This window comes from Enhydra lutris, unplaced genomic scaffold (assembly GCF_002288905.1).
Source record: "Enhydra lutris kenyoni isolate GAN:26980312 unplaced genomic scaffold, ASM228890v2 scaffoldscaffold10, whole genome shotgun sequence".
Lineage (NCBI taxonomy): Eukaryota > Metazoa > Chordata > Mammalia > Carnivora > Mustelidae > Enhydra > Enhydra lutris.
This window is the reverse complement of record NW_019154094.1, coordinates 3655353-3677012: the sequence shown is the minus strand read 5'-3', so window position 1 is coordinate 3677012 and position 21660 is coordinate 3655353. Positions and strand designations below refer to the sequence as shown.

Below are 21660 nucleotides of genomic sequence, written 5' to 3'. Positions count from 1 at the left end.
TTCCTGTGGAGCACCAATAATATAAATGAACCTGTGGATTTTTAACACATCTGATGTTCCAACTTGGGAATCCGTTTTTATTCATAATCCTCTGTCCCACCCTTCGCAGTCTTACACAATGAGGACATTCCCAATGCAGATTTAGAATTAAAATGTTGTAACTTAAGTGCTTTGATTTTATACTTGTATTTTTCTTAGTGCTGAAAATTCTGATTCTTAAAGACATTAACTGCTTGTTTTCTCCTGCAATATAATTGTCCCCACTATCCACAGTTTCAGTTACTTGCGGTCAGTCACAGTCCAGGAGCAGATGATCCCCTGGCAGACCAAGAGAAGTCAATAGTAGCCTAATGCTATGTTGCAACACCTACGTCATTCACCTCACTCCATCTCATCACACAGGCATTTTATCATCTCACATCATCACAAGAAGGGTGAGTACAGTACTAAGATATTTTGAGAGAGAGACCACATTCACACAACTTTTATTTTAGTATAGCTCTAACAGTTCTATTATAATTAGTTATTGTTGTTAATCTCTTACTGTTTCTAACTTTTAAACTAAACTTTATAAGTATATATGCATAGGAAAAAATCACAGTATATATAGGGTTTGATAGTATCTGCGTTTTCAGGCATCCCATGATGGTCCTGGAAAGTGTTCTTATAGGGGAAGGGGCACTACTGTATGTAACAATAAGACTACTGGTATAATTAACCTAAAACCAAAAATAATTCCTAAAAACAGTTAATGATTTTTTAAAAAAAGAAGTTTTTGCCCTATGGTTTATCACATTACAACATTTACAGTCTAACTACTATGTTTAAAACTCTAGCAAAGGAAATTCTCTCAGATGTTAAGTCACCAACCTCAGTCACAACTGACATATACCTAGATTCCTATTCACTTCCTTTTGCTTCTGGCTTTTAGGGGTTGCTTCTCTCCCTTGCCCCAAACAACATCTGCCATACTTTTGTTTATAACTATGTAAAACACCCATCTGGTGCTACACCAAAAAAGAAAGCCAGAGACATCTCCTGGTAGCCCTGTTTCTTCTCACCCTTCCTCCCAGAAATGACCATGTTGTTCATTTATGGTTTAGATTTCCTGTATTTAAAAATAAAATATAGGGGCGCCTGGGTGGCTCAGTGGGTTAAAGCCTCTGCCTTTGGTTCAGGTCATGATCTCAGAGTCCTGGGATCGAGCCCTGCATCGGGCTCTCTGCTCAGCGGGCAGCCTACTTCCTCCTCTCTCTCTGCCTGCCTCTCTGCCTACTTGTGATCCCTGTCCAATAAATAAATAAAATCTTTTAAAAAAATTAAAAAATTAAAAAAATATATAAGCAAACATATACACATACAGCCATGTCTCTCCACCTTCCCTTGGACAGGTAAGTGCACTACATCTCTTTATCCTCCACCTTGTTCTTTCCACTTCTTATTTCATCCTAGAAATCCTGTCACCATAACATGAGGACATGCCTCCTTCCTTCAGGGGCTTGACACCACCTCACCAGAAGCTCTACCCCTAACCGGCTCCAGTCCCAACTGACATTCATCTAAGTCATTTCCAGCTTTGCTACTTCAGAATGTTGTAAGGAACATCCTTGTCACAATTCTTATTTTTGACAGTGTATCTTTGTGATACATTTCTAGAAGTGGAATTTCTGGAGCAAAGGGTAAGCCAATCTCTCTCTGAGGAGTTGTAAACCTCTCTCTAAAAGCAACATATGGCAGTGCCTGATTTCCACCAACAGAATGGTATCCACCTCTGGGGACAAAAGGTCAGAAATGTTGTTTTGGGGAAGCTCCAATGAGCATTATTCTTAGTATCAGAAAGACCCGAGCATCTTTCCATACCTTGGTTAGAGACATCCACGTTCACTTTCTCTGTGAACTGTATTTCTGTAAGTCACACCCATTTTTAATCCTTAACACCCAACATAAGGCTAGTCATTCAGCATACTAGCAGTGTGTACTTGAACAAACACAGCTCCTGACAAGAAAAATTCAAGAGGCAGATGCCACATCCATTAGCCCAAGCTGGCAGTCTGACCCAAGGTGTACACACCTCCACTGTGTACACGGTGGGGCACTGTGTGGGGGCTATGTGAGTACCTCAGGGCTTATCGGGAACCTACCTTCCTCCTGCCCCGCTCCTCTTCTGTGCCCACTGAGTCCTGGATGGCAGGAACGGGGAGATACTAGCTGACCACAGGCCACGGTACAATTAAAAGTGGGTATGGGTTAACCAGAGAAAACCCAAATTGCTGAGGTGACTTATACCCCACAACAAAAAGTACAAGCTGACATATTTACAGATCTTAAAAAATAATTATTCAAGGGTGTTTTTGCCTGTTTGGCATTAACCATCATATGCCATAACTGTTCACAGACTGTCCCTTTCCTATCATGCCCCTTCATGTACTGGGTGGGGAGAGGCAAGGCCAGAAAGAACACTTAGGATGACTTCTAGGAGTTTAAAACCCCAAACTGTCTGATTCTAATGCTATGGTTGTATCTTCCCTGCTGGACCTGTGACAGGAAAAGAGGGGCTTGCTTTCATTCATTCATTCATTCATTCAGCAAGTACTTACTACTTCTGAGTTAACAAAGAACTAGGCAAATGGTGGAGCACCCATCCTAGAACCTCAGAGAATGCTAAGCTAGCCCACTGCCTTCAGACAATGACCTGAGCTGCAAGACAAGGGGAGTCCCTAACCCCACTGGGCTGGGGTTCAAGTGAGACCTTTTTCCGATGTGAAGTTCCTTGATTTTTAAATGCTAATGTCTAAAGATAGCCTATCAACGGCCAAGTGCCAGGCCCACCCCCTGTGGATGTCCCACTATGCCACCAGGACCAGGTATCAAGCATCGTCAACACTGATGATCCAAACCTCATCTAGCTCTAGGAAACCAGCACAGACTTGAGGTTACTTCTTGTCTCCAGAACTCTGAGGACCTCAGGCAGGGCTGGGCTATGTAAAATGGTACAGCTGCCACGACAACAGTCTGGAAGGTCCTCAAAATGTTCAACAGTTACCATTATGACCCAGCAACTCCACTCCTAGGTATATACCCAAAGGAATCAAAAACATATCCCCACATACTGTGTACACAAATGTTCACAGCAGCACTATTCAGAACTGCTAAAAGGTGGAAACACCCAAATTTATCCCAGATGAATGAGTACATGGTCCATCCATGTGATGGTACTCAGCCATAAAAGTGTATGAAGCACTGAATCATGCTACAATGTGGATGAACCTCAAAAACTACGCTGAGAAGCCAGACACACAAGGTTATATATTGGATAACTCTGCTGATATGTCCAGGACAGGCAAATGCGTAGAGACAGAAAGCAGATTAGTGGGAGAGGGAGTATAAAGAGTGACAGCTAATGAGGATGGAATTTCTTTTTGGGGTGATAAGTGCTCTGGAACTAGACAGAGGTGAAGGTTGCACAACACTATTAAATAAACAAAAACAAACAAAAAAATCACCGAATCGTATACTATAAATGAGTGAAATGTATGGTAGACAAATTAGATCTTGATTGTTAAAAAAAATTTTTTTAAAGCTGGGCTCCTTGCTCAGCAGGGAGTCTGCTTCTCCCTCTGCCCCTCTGCCCAACTCATGGTTGAGGCTCACTCTCCCAAATAAATAAATAAATAAAATCTTCAAAAAAAATTTTTTTTAAAGCACTGGTAAAGCTTATTTGTTGGAAGAACATTCTGGAACTGTTTTCCCACTAACAGGATAACTTGACTATGCTCATGTGTTTTTGTTTTTTTGCTACATGCAAATAAGAGCCAAAACCTCACAAAATTAATCCCAACTATTGTCAAGAAGCGGGCAAATCCAGGCAGCTGGTTCTCACTCCATGCAGCTATGGTGCTGTTAGAGTGGCATGCACCCCTCAGCAAGTCACCTGCTGGCTGGCCTGGAAAAGAAGCAGCTGACCAACCCAGGAGGTCTCCAACCTGCCTTACAGTTCTAACTCTGAGCTCTTAAGTTCTTCTCCATACAGACAGTCCTCAGCCAAAACATGGCTGGGCAAACCCTGCTGATAACAAGACAAAAATCCCACCCAGGTGTCAAGATCAGTCCTGCTAGGTTCTGACAGTCCTTGAGTTGAGGGCCCTAAGCAAGGGGTCAGGCTGCCTCAGTTTCCTCACAGGCATGAGTCGGAGGTCAGGGCAACCAGCTCCAACCACCAGTGCCAGGCCCTGTGCCACAGACAGTGGTCAGGGAAAAATTCTTCTCATTTTGGTCAGTGTTGAGAAATCACAAAAATGGCCAGAGGGCAAAAGGCCACCTGGCCAGGATTATCTTTTACTCCTGACACACCCTGGAAGGTTTATTCCAGTTAGGCCTGGGCTTTTCAAGTGCGTGAACCCTGAAACAGGAAGGGAGAAGAAATGGCCTCCCTGGAAGCAAGGGCAGGGCCTCAGTGATCCCGTGGTGACAGTCCAATACACAATCCTGGAGGGACTTGCTTCCCTCCATTTCCTCTAGAAGTGGCTGCAAGCTTCTGAAGCAGTGCTCACTTTCAAATGTCCAAGAAGCTGGGCAAGTCATTCCACAGATACCAGACCCCAAACACTCACCTGGCTTCTGTGCATGGGATGCTAGTCCTACCAGCTGGCCATGGCGGCAGCTACGTCAAAAGGCAACTTGTGTCAACGTGCTGACCAACCTAAAGTAATAGGGAGAAAAAGAAACCCTGAATTTCCAAGGAAATCTTCTGGAATATATGGATGATTTTCAGTCATCTCCCACCCAAATTTATACAGCAAAATTTCAGATTTCAACCACAGCTGTGCCTGTGCTACTTTCCACAGGGGGACAGGCTGAGGAAATAAATTTCTATCCCTCGCCGACCTATGACCCAATACGGTGTTAACCAATAAACCCTAGCATCCCAGACACTGACTTCAGCAATATGGTCAGAGATATGAGGTGGTAATAAGCAGCCACATCCTGACATACCGAATATATAGCAAATGGTTCAACATTCTGGTTAAAACAGTAATAACATTAATAGCAGAAACAGTAATATCTAGAATTTAATAGGTGCTCAGTAGCGAGTTCCAGTTACTATGCTAAAACTCCCTACACCTCTTTGAATCCCAAGGACAATTTTGGGTTACACAATCATCCCCATTTTACAAACAAGGGATATGATGGGTCTAATATTCAGGAATTTGCCCAGAGTCACCCAGATCTCCCTCTACAGACATGACCTTTTTGCTCCCCAGTCCACGCTCCCTCGCAAAGATGGCAGAGAAACTACCCACCATTCCAGGCAGTTGTAGGATTTGCCCTCAAGAAGCTGAGGGTCATGTGCCTGGAGCCTGGCAGACTTTAGCTCCATAGGGCAACTCGAAGTTTTACTCTGAGGATCATTTCCACAGGGATTACAAAACCGCCCAGAGAGGAACCAGCTGCCTGTTTTACAGACAGGAAAATTAAGGATCAAGAATGTTCAGAACTCTCCCAAGGTCACAGAGACAGTGTGGCCCTAGGACTTCCCCCTCCTTTGTGACATCAGATATGCAGGGCTCCACCCACAGAGGCTAAACCTAGAGAACGAGCCAAACCAGACTCCTAGGCAGTGCTGTCAGTTGCAGCCTGGCGAATATTGTCAGTATCACCTCTGCTGTCATTCTTTGTGCTCACATGACTACCAGGAGCTTGGCTCTGATATGAAACCTTTATTTTTAAACTGGGTTCACAGCAATTCACAGTTCATGGATAGCGAGAAACACTCCCACAGGAGAACTTGCAAAAAAAAAAAAAGCAAACATCAGTGAACTCTACGGAAAGACCTTTGGGCACCAAGGAGCACATGGCATCCTCCTCAGTGAGGCCCAGGACCAGCCGTAGCCACCATGTGGGCTAGTTTTTGGGGAGCGGGGCACTTTCTGCCACTCTTTTTTAGCCCCATTCAGGCCAGAAAACACAGTGGACACCGTTAACCCTGGTTCTTTCATATCACCTGAGCCATGGCCTCACTCTGCAATGGAGATGGAAAGCCCAGCAGCAGAGGCTTTCCGAACACCTACCTCTTAGGAACAAGGTCAATACAAGTCAGCAGTATTTCCACAGATTTTTAAAAATCCATTTACAACAGCATAAATATGAAATACTTAAATCTTTAAAAAAATTATTTATCCTTATTTATTTTTGACAGCTTGAGTGTGTGTACACACGGGGAAGGGCAGAGGGAAGGAGAGAGAGAATCCTCAAGCAGACTCCCCACTGAGCTTGGAGCCCAACATGGGGTTCCATCCCAGGACCCTGAGATCATGACCCAAGTCGAAATCAAGAGTCGGATGCTTAACCGACTGAGCCACCCAGGTGCCCCAGGATAAATTTAATTTTTATTTTGTGGTTTTTTTTTTTTTAAGATTTTATTCATTTATTTGATAGACAGAGATCACAAGTAGGCAGAGAGGCAGGCAGGGAGAGAGAGGGGGGGAAGCAGGCTCCTTGCTGAGCAGAGAGCCCAATGCAGGGCTCGATCCCAGGACCGAAATCATGACCTGAGCCAAAGGCAGAGGCTCAACCCACTGAGCCACCCGGGCGCCCCAAATTTAATTTTTAAAAAGATGTTCAAGGGTAACCCTCTCAGGTCCCCTCCCTCCTCAGGAGCTTTGTGCTATCACTTTGATATCACTCAATAAACTTTGCTTTGCTGCCCACCACCCCCCCCCCGCAAAATGTTCTAGACCTATAAAGAGGAACTATAGTAAGACATCACTGAGAGAAATGAAAGAAAACCTAAATGAAGACATGCCTTTTCCATGGGTCAGGAGGTGTCAATTCTCTTTCAAACTGATACACAGATTAAATGCAGACCCAATAAAAAAATTCCCAGAATTTTTTCTATAGAAAAAAAAAAAAAAAATCTGACTCTAAAATTTACATGGAAATCCAAAGGACCTAGAATAGTGAAAACAACTGAAAAAGAGGAAGGAATTTGGAGGACTTATCCTACCTGATTTTAAGACCCACCATTAAGCTACAGTAACCAAGGGGCACCTTGATTTTGGCTCAGGTCATGATCTCACAGTTGTGAGATCAAGCCCCACACTGGGCTCCTCACTGGGCATAGAGACTGCTTAAGATCTGCTCTCCCTCTGCCCCTCCCTCCCCCTCTTAAAAAAAAAAAAAAAAAAAAGCTATAGTAACCAAGACAGTGTGAAAAAGACAGAGGAAAGATGGATGAACAGAATACACCCATGTACCTGTGGACAACCGATACTCAACAAAGATCCAGTATTTCTACTCTGTAAGACCACAAGACACTTTGGACGACAATCTCCTAGACAGTTAACCCTGCAAGGAAGAAGGCCATCTTAATGTGTTAATCACAATACACATCCTGCATCATAGGATAGAATGCAATGTGCAAGAAATTTTAAGGTAAACTCCCACTTTCACACTCAACCATAGCTTTCCCCAACTCAGCTCTCAACAAACCCGGTCTTTCAGCTGCTCAGATTAAAAGCAGGAGTTGCTCTCCTGATAAGACTACCCCACTACCCAGTCCATCAGGAAATCCTATTCGTTCTGCCATCAAACACATTTGAAGTCCAACAGCTTCTCAAACCTCCGCTGGCCACACCATGTTTGGTGTTTGCTCTGTGAAGCCCTATCATCTCCTGGCCCCAGAGGCCTGCCTGGGGCCCACCTGCTCATCCTGCCCCAGCCATGCTGGCTTCCCCCGTCATGCCTTCAACAAATCAAGGACCCTCCCACCTTGGGGTCTTTTTATGTTTGTTTGTTTGTTTTTTTTAAAGATTTTATTTATTTATTTGACAGAGATCACAAGTAGGAGAGATGCAGGCAGAGAGAGAGAGGAAGGGAAAGCAGGCTCCCTGTCGAAGCAGAGAGCCCGATGTGGGACTCGATCCCAGGACCCCGGGATCATGACCTGAGCTGAAAGCAGAGGCCTCAACCCACTGAGCCACCCAGGCGCCCCTCTTTTTATGTTTTAAACAAAATCCCAGATACTTTATCATTTTAACAATCACTTCTTCAGCCAGCATCCCAAATTGAAAATGACCTTTGAAAACATAACTACCATATAATAATCCCTAAATGTCAGCAAATGTCCAGTTCATATTTAGCTTCACACAATTTCTCAGAAATGTTTGTATGGTCTATTCGAACAGTAGCTGTTACAGTGTTTGTATTACACCTGCTCCCTCAGCCTTGATCACTCTCACCCCCCAGATGGCAGACCCTTCCATGTCCATGCCCCCTTTCTCTCCCTGTCAAGTCACTGCTCAAAATGTCTCCTTTGCAGAGGCCCACCCTGCTCTTTCTCTCTCTCACAGGCCCAGCCTCTCTGCATACTCCATATTATGCAGCTACCATCTAAGGACTTTCTCACCCAATAAGAACAGAAATGCCACAAGAAAAGGGGTGTTTTGTCTGCCTGATGCGTGATTTTATTTCAAGCACCTAGAACAGGGTCAGACACACACCGGTGCTTGATAAATATTTATGAAATGAACAGGCGGGGATGATTTAACATTGAAGGAAAAGGAACCTATATGAGGATCCCAGAGCATTAGTCCCCCCATACAAATAGTGTGAAATTCACAAAGGAGCAGAAACCAGGCAGAGATCACTTAGCACCATCAGAACTAGGACCATTTCTCTAAAATAAACTGTAGTTGCTTTTTACTGATACATCATCTGGACTGTTTTGCCATCCACCCGCATTGGCTGGGTTTAGAGAGCTTTTACTGTTTTTATTTCCAACCCATACATCTAAAACAGTATCAAGTAACTCTTTAAGTACACAATTACCAACTCATTAAGAGACTCTTCCACTCCCTTGATAAATCATTATGTTTTGGCTTTGACCCCCAACACCAGGGTCTAATGCACACCCATGCACACACGCACCACCCCAACTCTGAAACCCACCCAAACACAATGATTTCCCAGTTTAGGGGGGAATCACCCTCGGTAAGAAGGTAGCCATAGTAATTTACATGAAATCAAGTCACTGCACTTTGGGGAACAGAAGTCCTTTGTTGCCATTTCACCCTCTCTAGCTCAGGCAAGAGGCTGGCTCCCTTTAAACTTGAGGGGAGGAACACTGGCCAAAAACCAACTGCTGTGTGGGGAACTCCAGTTCTGCAGACACACTCCAGTTGCAGCATCCATGGCCAGCGCAGAGATGGATCTCTGGGGCCACAGTCACCTAAACAGCCTGGGCTCTCCAAGGCACCCCCAAAGGGCCTCATCTGAGGCCCGGCCCTAAAGAAACTGCACACCTCTGGTCTCCTCTACCACCATCTGCACTCACCAAACATTTGTGCTATCTAAAAATTCTTCAAATGTGTCTGTAACCAAGAATTTATCACCCTGGTTCTAATCTAGTTCTGGAAAATAACATGAGGCCAAAAAACTCTAAGATGAAACCCAACAATACCCTTCACCTCTTCCATCTCTAAGTCCACAAAGTCTACTTGCTCCATGAAAACTGAGTGCCCCTAAAGAAAAGGGTTACCTAGACCATCTCTGGCAAAGATCTTAGCGACTGCACCACCACGTTGTCAAGGAGGGGATTCCCCAGTGAGCCTTATCAGAAAGGCAAGAACTGAGGCAGGGCTACCATAAAACATCACACGGAAGCCCAGAGGTCATATTGCCCTATGCGCTGGCTGGCTAGGGAATGATTAACTTGGGCCAACAATTCGATTTCTAATCCAGGGTCAGCAAACTTGCCTGAGTGGTCCTGGTGAAGGGTATTCCTGAAACAAAGCCACACCCACTCAAATACGCAATGTCCAGAGCTGCTTCCACCTATAAGACAGAACTGAGTTATAGCAACAGACAGTACAGCCCCAGAAGCTGAAAACATGGGACTTCCTGATCCTTGAAAGCAGAAGGAAACTGCAGCCCTGACAGGCTGTGCTGAGTGAGTATCAAAGGGACAGAGGTGACCCAGACACACCACAACAAAAAGTCAGGGCACAGGCACACCAAGGAGATGCTCCAGCTCTGAGTTGGCCCCAGGGCACAAAGCAGTACCTGCTCTCTCCAAAGCATGGAGCCTCATTAACCCTCTGTCCCCATGGAGTAGGGGAGAGCATGACTTGGCATACTAGAGAGGCAAAGAACCAGCCCCATGAGAGCCAAGGAGCCAACAGTGAGGCCAGCTACACAAGCCCATCCTTGGCAACCAGAACTGGCCTGTCTCTACTGTCAAACCTAGGAGGCATCCACTGGGTAACAGCCAGTATGTGCCCTCCAGGCCCCTGATCTGTCCCTGCCTATCTTCCCTTAGCCCTGATCACCATGCCCTCACTGAGGAATATATCATCCACCCTCCACATCATGCCAGTGCAGCCATTCCTAAAGGCCCTCAAAACCCCCCAATGCTTGTTAACATCTTACCCTGACCTTTGAGGGCCTGCCTGCTTTGGGCCCATGTGACCCTATGAAGTCATCTGACATGCATGTATATATGTATATACACACACAACATTCCTGGCTCACACTAATCTTGTCTCAATTCTTCATACTGCCACATCTTGCCTCCACCACTGGGCTTTTGCACACAGTGTTCCTATAACTGGGAAAGCCCTTCCCTCTGCCCACTCATCCTTCAGACTCAAGCACCTGTTACTTAAGCATGCTCTCCCTAAGCAGTCCCTCCCCATTCCCCCTTCTATTACTGAGGACTACAGCCTCAACACTTAGCACAGCTTGATCTTGACATTTGACATCCAGCATCCCATTAGGCTCTCTTCCCCAAACACTGGGGAGAAAAAGCTCTTGTTCATCTCTTTATCCAATGCCTAATGAAGCAAGAGTAGGAAATGGCATCCTCCATGAGTTATAAATACCCAACCACTATGTTTCCACCATGGACCTGAGGCAAAAACACAGCAATATAAATATAAACCCTACCCTTAATTAGAACAGCAAGTCAACTTGCCAGGAAGAAGTAACACTGAGATAGTCAAGGCCACAGCGCCACCACAATCCCTGGGGGAAGCTCTCCCCACCCTCCCTTATACTGTGTTTGGAGAAAAGCAGAGAGCTTCATGAATCACTGGGAGGTTCCAGAGACCTCTATAGCCTTGCATCTGGAAAGGCTTTCTCTGTCACTGCTAAGAAGCATGACCTACCCCTGGCACCCACACCCTGTACTCCCCTCCTCCTTTCCTATTCTAGCCTAAAACACTTAGTACAATCTTTCCAACAGATCCCTTCCCTCTCCAAGGCTTGGCTCCACCATATCCTTTTTTCCTGGGCATTCCAGGAATCCCTCCCTTTCATACCACCAAACCTGAATGTTCTAGTGCTCCCTCCTGATGAATCATAACTAGTTGCAGGAGCCCACCTGAGCCCTTGGGTAGACCCTCAAGTCTTAAGACCAGCCGAAGGACCAAGACCATCCAAAGGACCAAGTTACAAGTCCTGGCACCAGGCAGGCTCTCAGAACCAACAAGCTTTATGCTAAGTAGTCTCATTAATGTTGTTCCTCGAAATATTTCAACTCCTATCTAGAGTTTCCACCTTGCCCCCCAGCAGTTGCCCTGGCAAGTCCACACAGAAGTTCAAAACTTCAGACAAACCCCTATATTTAAAATGCTCATTAATCAAATGTCCACATCTATCTAGACATGTCTGAGACTTTGGGAAGGGTCTGAAGTGTTAGTGTTTAGCACGGAGGATGCTTGGTATGTTACATTAGTAAAGGACATCTCAAAGAAAATGACACAAGAACAAAAGAGGAGATAACATCTCTGTTAATAATGAGAAACTAAGAACTGGTGTTTACCATTTTGTGTACATGCACCAATACACACTACTATTAAGGAAATTCACTGACAAACAGCCATGGGAAACAAGGAATACCCTCAATCTCCAAGCCAAGCACTGGAGCAGCAAAGACCTCAATCTGTTTCTGGACACTGCTCTCCTAAGTCCCCTGAAGACTCTAAGAGTGCCATGTCACCCCACACAGCTGGAGAAAGTGCATCCAAGCCCCAAGTCTGGCTTATTTCCCTCAGCACAACATCTCTTAAGGTAGAACCACATACATCATTTTAACCCTTTGAGGCCAAACTGTGTACAGAACAAAGCCCATAGGCCTTGTGTTTCTACAGCCAAATGTATGACTCTAGAACCCTGCTTCCCAGACAAGCCATGTCTCTGACATCCTCTACTCTCCAAATAAACTACACAAAATGGCACTGGAAAAACGTAGAATGGTAAAATGAGAGCAACAGTAAACATTACGCCTCAGATGGACTTTAAGTATGCTTATCTCACCCCAGCTCTGACCTCCCAAAGCACCCCATCTCCCTGGGATATACCTCTTCTAGCTCTATCTCACATCCAAGAACCAAGGGAATCAAGCAATGCCTGGTGGGTGAATGTAAAAATGACTAGCTTGTCTTAGACATAAACATTTCCTAAAATGGAAGCCAGAGATAACACAGCCCAATCCAAAACTATTCCCTGGAGCATCTGGGTTAGATGTGGAAACTTAACACATGCCCACCAGGGGTACAAGCCTGAGCTCCTGACACAACCAACTCTACACAAGGGAGACCCACACAACTAGCCCAAACAGTATACCTGCCAATCAGCATCAGTGAAAAGGAAAACACTGTAACCCACCCGCTCAAATTTTAAGAAACCAAGCCCAACTATCTTGGGAGGCAAAGCCAGGCCCAGGGGATTCACCACACTAGCTGAGTCCATGGATGATGCCGCCTAGAAAAACAGTAACATCATGGGGCACCTGGGTGGCTCAGTGGATTAGGCCTCTGCCTTCGGCTCAGGTCATGATCTCAGGGTTCTGGGATCGAGCCCCACACCGGGCTCTCTGCTCGGCAGGGAGCCTGCTTCCTCCTCTCTCTCTCTGCCTGCCTCTCTGCCTACTTGTGATCTCTGTCAAATAAATAAATAAAATCTTTAAAAAAAAAAAAAAAAAAAGAGTAACATCAAGTGACCCCAATATGAAGCACCCAACTCACATAGAGGGAGGACATATCATTGCCCATCATTTTAGATAGGAATGCCCAGATCACCCCTATCTCCTGGTCAACTGCTCCAGTATAGATTAAAAGAGGAGCAAAAATGATTGTCTGGGGTTCTCAGACTAGGGAAAGGCAAGCAGGCAGTCAGTCTCCTTTGCAAAACACCTATGTCCCTGTGTGGCCTGTGATAGTAAAACATACAAAGTAAAACATACAAAATACTCCTCAGATGCCTAAAGAGTGGTCCTGAGTCTCCAGGACCAGTCAAAACAGGAAAATCTGGGAGTGAGGATCACAAAAAGTCCCACCTGCAGAAGACATCGCCTCCATCTCTAGGGCAGCCAACAGAAAATCTAATGGCAGCCAGCCTCATTCCCAAGAACATATTATCCAGGCTGCCTCCACATCTTGCAGGATCTCAATCACCTCTATTAGCTTTATAGTTGGCTGCCAGGTCATGTTTATTTTCATGTCAAGAAATAAAACCTCCAGCCATTCTATTCTTACAGCAAGTTTTCTTGAGTTTGCTTTTAAAGAAGCAACACCTTACTTATCATAAAGGCAACCTCCTGGAAAGGTGAGACTCCTTCTTTCACCAGTGGACGGTTATCATCCACTACCACTGAGGTATTGTGGGCCCTAACCAGAGGCACCACGTGCCTCCACAACCAGGTCTGGGTGACCTGGAGCCTGCATGTACCATGCAAGCAGGAGCAAAGCTACCAGTTGAGCACCTTCTCCAAGCTGTGAAGACAGCCCCTAAATCAGCAACCCACTCACTCTCATCTGATGACAACACAGGCACCAACCCTAATCTACATATTCATGAGCAGGACAAAGACCAGTAAATTACACCAAGTCTCTCTGAGGAGCAGCATAAAGGCCATGGGCTGAGCTTACTTCCCCACAAGCCATGGTCCTGGGGAATAACAGCTACACTGGTACACCTGAAACTAATGTAATACTATGCGTCAACTATACTCAAATTTAGAAAGAGAGGGGGAGCAGATAGACTGCCACCATCTGGTAATCTTCTATAAGGACTGCCCAAGTGTTAAAGAACCGTATCTTACTTTTCAGCATATTTTTCTTTGGAAGGAGAAGCTTTTGTTATTCAAGAGCACCCAGAGGGAGCAGCATTCTAAAGACGGCCCTACTGTATACATACAAATGAAGACCTGGGCCTAGAAGAAAAGAACTTCACAGTCCTGAAATCTAAACAAAGTCTACCCACAGTAGTTCACATAACTTATCTTTGAAATGTCCAAGACAAGACAGTACTATTTGGGTCAGTCAGCAGTTGGTGGGATGGCAGAAATCTCACCAAAGAAATATAAATGGGAGAGAATCTCCAGTTTTCACCTCTAAACTGCACCTCACCTCTTTTCTCTGTCTTCTCACTGCCAACGAAATTACCCACCAGCCATCCTACTACAGCTGGATGGACATGGAGCCTCATGTGACCTCTGCCACCTTGATCCCCCAGAAGGGTACTATCTTCCAAGCTGGCAATGGGAGACCAAGAAGCAGGGACACAGGTCTATTTAAGCTGGTAGTTTCCCCAAACACTAAAGGTCTGACTAAATCCAAATCCAAAGGGGCTAGTGAGTACCCAGGCAGGCAGCAGGGTCAGTGTTGTCCAACCACAAACCTTCCAGATACCCCCAAGCTGAGTTTCAGGTAGGAAGGTAGGACTTGGTAGAATTTTAGAAATCCAGTCTGACAGCAGGTCTTCAAATACAAAACCACCTACAACCATCTGAACAACCAAGCTTCCCTAAGTGGCAGAATTCATTTCTTTGACCATCAAGGCCCGGGTCAAATAGTCAATACCATCAGGTAACTTTTTTTGTTTTGTTTTTTTAAAGATTTTTAAGTAATCTCTGCACTCAACATGGAGCTCAAACTCACAATCCCAAGATCAAAAGTCACACACAATCTACTGACTAAGCCAGGCAGGTACCCCCAACTGATAACTTCTCAGAAGTAGCTGAACTGTTCACCAACCACACTATGGCTACTGATGGCCCTGATTAAAGCCACATGGCCAGCCCAGGAGTCCTGAGGCCTTGCAGCAAAGTGCAGGACAATGAACTGGTTCCTGGCCCCAGATGCTTCATCACTGCTATAAACTCTGACGATGTACCACAGCAATCACAAAAACTGCAGGACTAAAATGCTGCAAATGGAGAAGGAAAAAACTATAACGATGGCAACATCTATCAGTAAATAGTGGCTTACACTACATACACCAATTAAGAACAAATTGAGAAATGATGTAAACAGATGCCACACCTTCCTGACAGTGTATCCAACAAGAAAAGTTATGATCAGAGGATGTCAGGAACAGAGGGGCTCCCCAGGGAGGGTATTCACAGAACCATCAACTGTCAGGGGCGTCTGGGTGGCTCAGTGGGTTAAGCCTCTGCCTTCAGTTCAGGTCATGGTCTCAGGGTCCTGGGATTGAGACCCACATGGGGCTCTCTGCTCAGCAGGGAGCCTGCTTCCCTTCCTCTCTCTCTCTCTGCCTGCCTCTCTGCTTACTTGTAATCTCGCTTTCTCAAATAAATAAAATCTTAAAAAAAAAAAAAAAAAAAAAAAAAGAACCATCAACTGTCTTCACCATCCCCAGGGTACCCTACAGGGTAAACTGAAGCCAAGGTGTAGGTGAGGGTGAGCCACACCTGGCTTCTCTCAGCCATCAGAGCTCACCAGTGCCCTCATGGACACTTACCCTCACAGAAGGGTCAAGAGGAGGGGGAAGAGGAGGGACCGGGTGGACACAGGGCCCTGCTTGCTAGTTCTGCTGACCAGCATGTTGGTCTAACTGCTACCTGACTAACACGGCCCATGAACTAGCATCTAAGAAGCAGGAAGAAAACTGCACTGAAGATCAGATGCCTAGAGAACCCTGTTCCAAGAGAAGCAAAGCAGACAAGGCCAAACTGCCCCCACAGAAGTTTTACAAAGAGTTAAGGGGTGCCTTCTGGGGGGCGATGGCAAGACCAGAGTCTCATAATTTGCTTGCTGCTTCTGCCTCTAGTCAAAATTCTCCTTGCTGGTAAGAGGTTTTAGTATTAAAACTCTGAGGTGCTACAAGATGCAATGCAAACGTCAAATGAACCTCTGCCTTAATAGAAGAAAGAATATAGAAATAAAAAATTAAAAGCATAAAGAAAACTGCAAGGGCCATACAGGCTCAGACCATGCCCTTAATGGGACTTCATCTGTACCTGAGACTAACCCCAGAGTAAGCTGGAGGCACAATCAGCACGTGCACACACAAGACCAATATATTCAGGTCACCACACAGGCACACATAGGGCTAACACACTTTGTCCTCCAGGCAGAGGCAGAGTTCTAAGCCTTTAAAACTTGTGAAAACACAGAGCACACATCCCAGAGAAACACTGTCCTACATTGGCCAGGTCCAAACTTCCTCACTCTAGTGTCTCTGAACCCCAGTCTTGCCAAATCCAACCCCAAGCAATTTCAGTGGCAAGTCGCCCAGGGTCCCAGGCCATCCACCCTCTCTTTAAGGGAGGCTGCAAGGCCAGCACAGGTGTAGAGGGGCAGAGCCGTGAGGGTGGTGGCGTTCACTCACCTAAACCTTTACAAGCCAGCCTCACAGGAGACCCTCCTGCCTCCTCCAAGGCCCACCCCACTGCCCTGCTCTGCCTCCAGCCGCCTCACACAGACCTAGGTCCTATCTAACCATCCAGCATCAAGATGCAGCCCAAGACCCAGGCCCTGCAAATCTGTTCCCAAGACCACCGTGACACCACTGCCAAGGCAAGGGCTCTACTGTTCCCATGTTCCAAGCCTCTTCCTGGGTGCTCAAGCATCAGTGGGGCAAGAAGGTGAGGGCCTGACTCTTCACTGAGAAAGCGACTATTAGGCACACAGTTTCAAACTTCTACAGGAAAGCCCACTGATGACAACTTCTGGGACACTGAAAGAATCATCTTTAACATGTTGACAAGAGATTTTGTTACTAAACAAGGAAAAGAAAAGCATAACAGTGGCTAAGAATTATTGAATTCTTTATTCGGTATTAGGCAGGGTGCCAGCATTTTACATGTCTGATTTCATTTAATCCTTATGACCACAGAAGAAGGTACTGCCAATGCTACCCACTTCACAAGGGATACGGCCAGGGGGTACTTCACATGGGGGAACTTCCAGGGTTACCACATTTCACAGAGGGTATTGCCATTATTACTCCTCCTTCACATGAGGTACTATCATTGATGTGGGTACTACCCACACTTCACACAGGGTGGCACTGATGCCCAGATTTGACAGGTAAGAAAACGGAGACTGACAGAAGTCAAATGGGGATCCAAACCCAAGCCAGCTATCTCCCAGGCCCAGGCTCAAATCTGAACCACTGTACCATCAGGGACAGTCTGACTTCGAAACCATCCTGAGGCTGGATCCTTCCCAAGGTTCTGGGAAATTTTCCTAGAGCAAAGATCAGCACACCCGCAATTCCTCTTCTAAGAGCACATTAACTTAACCCTTTGCTGAATTGCTAGAAACTTCATGGAGGAGTGAGCCTCAACTGCACAAGCTGTATCCTGTGGACCATGTAGCAAATTCAATGACTCCCTTTCTTTAAAAGGCACAAAACCCCTAAGAGGTGTTGAAGCTCATATATCTGAGCCCTTACCTGTCAAGGTACAAGCCAAAGGGCTTAAAGGACATAATCGACTGCCAGCCTAGATCACAAACCAGAACGAATTTCCATCTTCACTCCTAATAAGATGTACACATCCGCCAACCACTCTCTAGTGCGTCACAGGAGCAAACCAGGATCCCTCAGCAAGGAGCATGTATGCAGATTTCTCTCCTTTTTTTCTGTAAGAACAGCACAGGGCTCACAAGTGTGAGGCAGTAAACAGAGCAGATACAAACCAGTAGGAAGATTGATCTCCTGGCCACTGACACAGCAGAGAGGTCAGCAAAGGACACAGGGCTCAGGGACAGCCCAGGCCCTACAAGGAGGGCTTCCCTGGGTGGGCAGGGGCCAGGACACATGCCAGCCCTCCCAGCTCTGTATAAAGCGCACCAGGCTGCTACCCTCACTTAACTGGCTTGATTCCTCACTCCCATCCTCCCCTCAAAATCAGGACTCTGATAGAGTATATTGTACATCACCAACCAGGTGCTACTCTGGAACCCAAGTCATTTCTTTCCAAATGCCAAATCCCCAAGGCCCCTTTCCTTCCTGCAACTACATGCCCTCCCCTCCTCTCAATGCTAGTGCTGTCACTCTGTGGGATGCCCACCTGTCTTCTCCCCTGGACTCTGCCAAAGAGCCATGATTTGAAAACATTTCAGCAATGCATGAAAAAAGGAAACTTTCTCAAACCAGGAAGGAGCAGCTGTTGAAATAATTCATGTGAATGTTTCAGAAAAGTGCCTTAATTGCTCTGGGTCTCTCTGGAAAAATGTCCAAAACCTCAAGTTGGAAAATCCTCAGAATCTGGAAAATGCAGGTTACCAACCAGCTCTTGGGACACTGGAATCATATCGAGCCTCTTCCTGATTCCTCTAATTGCTACAATTCCTCAGGCTATGGGCTGTGTCCGTCTAGGTTCCATCCATTTGCCATTACTTCACTTCTGGGAACAGAGCAAAACTTTTCCTATATGTACTAGTATGTGATGGTCCCTTTCACCTGCTTTTTGCGCTTTCTTCTAATACAAAGCACAATTAGTTTGGGAGGAAGAAACATAAGAACAGATCAAGTTCTGCACCTTCCCCACCCCCACCCCACAACAGAGGTGGCCACAATCTGGCAAATTCACAGACATACCTCTTGCATTCAAAAGGGTTCGAGAAGTCACAGAGGGCCTTCATACCTCAATTCACTGAATCCTCCCTCCCAGACAGGCAAAACAAAGAGGAGTCATCCAGCACCAAAGGCCAGACTGTCTCACCAACACCCACTTTTTCCCAGACAGTAGACACTACCTTGAACCACTTTCTCCAGGACCCAGTTCACCTCACCTTTGCTCAAATTTAGAACCCTTGAAAGCAAAGACCCACAGTCTCGGAGACTGTGTCACCTTCCAGTCCTTACCCTGCTGCTACCTCTTAGACATGCTCATACCCACTCTTCCCTCTCTCAGGGCACCCTATCCTATCTCCCTTATGTGGCCGTAAGACCCTTGAGGACAGGAAAAGACCATCAGCAGACCACAAGGGTATAACATAGGCTGAACAGGGAAGGGACCCCAATTTGTTTTTAAAGATTTCATGTATTTATTTTTGTGAGAGAGAGAGAGAGAGAGAGAAAAAACAAGTGGGGGGTAGAGAGGGAGGGGCAGAGAGAGAAGCAGACTCCCCATTGAGCAGGGAGCCTGATGTGGGACTGGATCCCAGGACCATGACCCAAGCCAAATGCAGATGCCTAACCGACTGAGCCACCCAGGCGCCCTGGGACCCCAGTTTTTGAAGGACAGATGACTCGTTCTCAGCCCCTCATATCATGTTAATCCCTACCCAATCTCCTTACACAGTGTCTTTGGTACCTGTTCTCTGCTTTTTATTCCCCATCAGGCAAATTCAAGGCCATATTAGCTCACGCCTGCCTTTTATCAATGTCTCTTTTTCCTGACTGGCTTCCCTGCTCAATTCAAGTGCATACTCTCCTCACAAATCTCTGAGAGCTCTCCATGCTTTTCAGATGAAGTATAAACAATCTTCCATTTAAAGTCATCAACAGGGAGGCCTGGGTGGCTCACTGGGTTAAAGCCTCTGCCTTCGGCTCAGGTCATGATCCCAGGGTCCTGGGATCGAGCCCCACATCGGGCTCTCTGCTCAGGGGGGAGCCTGCATCCCTTCCTCTCTCTCTGCCTGCTTCTCTGCCTACTTGTGATCTCTGTCAAATAAATAAATAAAATCTTTAAAAAAAAAGTCATCAACAATAACTGGAACAACCTGCATTTTTTTTTAAAACCTTATTTCCCACTATGACTTTCCATAAACGCTGAGGTCTGGGAAGGTTATCTGCCCCAACTCCATCCATCCAGGATGCTCCAGTGCAAGGAAACACTCCAACATTACCAACCTTTTCCACAAGAGCTATAGACCTCTTGGGACCAAGAAAACAGTCCCCTCTCAGAGGAGTGTTCTGGAGAGCGGAAGGAGACAGATCAGAAGTCCCATCCTGTTCATAACAAGATGGCATATAACAAAAATTACATTTGTACAGAGTACTGGAGTATAATAAGGGCGACTCACAACCTGGGGCTAGGACCACCTGGCCGCAAAGACATCTCTGCAACATTGTCACCCATTGCAACATTGTCACCCATCCCAACCAGCCTGCTAAAGAAGCTCAGAGCCAGCAACACGTCTCCTTCTCTGTTCATTCCACCGTGTGGTGGTGAGGAGTCTACACAGCATTTCACTCCATCAGAGCAGCTTAGCTCTTAAATGTCAGTGGTTAACTTTAAAAAAAAAAAAGGCCAAAAGTGGTTCATAGACTCAGAAGTCTGGTCAAACAGATTAAAGTTACCTTAATTTTTCTAAGCAATTTAAGTCTCCTTTTTCCTTTACACCACAAACCATGGCAACAGAGTGGACAAGCTCTCCCACCATCCTAACCTTCACAAAAGATGGGGACACATCTGAAATGCTCACCCAATGCTAAGCCCCTTCTCTGACCACGTTCATTGCCTATTTTGGCAGGTTCACTTGATTGTCTCTCTAGAAAGAAGAACCCTATTCCATACTCCCTGAGGGGGTCAGTGGGTACCTACCGGCACTAGGAGTAGAAAAGGCCTCTGTCAAATAGTGACTCACCAATGGGCCTCCTAGAATCCCTCATGGCCCCCGCCCCCACCCCCAACCTTCTCTTTTCCAAACAAAACATGTTTAATCCCTCTAAACGGTTCTGTGATGAAGTTTAAAGACCACTCCAGCACCAGATTGTGCTGTTCTAGAACCATCCAGCACCCTTAGGTGGGTGTTAAGCCGCCCCCACCCCACCCCAGACTAGCATAGCCAATCACTGAAACCTAGTTCAGCAACTGACATTTAGCCCATTCCACCTTATTTCCATGGTTGCTTGTTTTGATCTTGAAATGGTCACCTACATGTCACCTGAAGGACTGCAAGTAAGTGCCATTACTTTTTTTTTTTTTTAAGGGAAAAGGAGTTTTATGCTCTTAAAATTGAAAGCCATCACCCACTCAATTCCAAAAGAGGAAACACTGCTAGTTTTGTTTTTGTTTTTTCTAAGGCAGCCCTGAGATTCCAGAAGCAGCCTTGAGTTCTTCCTCCCTATGTCCTGTCCTGTCCTTATACTACGGACACCATGATGATGTCAGGACTCAAAAAAGATGAGGCTCCTTCACTAATCCTGATGGCATCATGTGATGTGTGGAATTCTTTAATTACTATATTATACACCTGAAACTAATATAACACCATACTGTTAACTGAACTAAAATAAACAAAAAAAAAAAAAAAAAGATGAGGCCATGAGGAAGGAAACCTGCCAATGGACCTCCTAATTAGGAAGGAGGAACCTAGAACAAAACAGAACTGACCAAACCAGTGGCTGAAACTAGAGGGTATTACGCTAAGTGAAATAAGTCACTCAGAGAAAGACAAATATCAT

General features: G+C 45.7%; 1 protein-coding gene across 4 annotated transcripts in view; it reads right to left on the bottom strand.

The window, feature by feature from the left end:
- Window positions 1-21660, bottom strand: part of LOC111143847 (GATA zinc finger domain containing 2A) — a 107630-nt gene that overhangs the window by 61306 nt on the left and 24664 nt on the right. For all 4 annotated transcript variants that reach the window (XM_022497796.1, XM_022497797.1, XM_022497795.1 and 1 more), the window contains exon 2: window positions 4611-4699. In XM_022497796.1, coding sequence (XP_022353504.1) covers window positions 4611-4625 — 15 coding nt within the window. In that variant the 5' untranslated portion in view covers window positions 4626-4699. The remainder of the gene's footprint in view (window positions 1-4610; window positions 4700-21660) is intronic.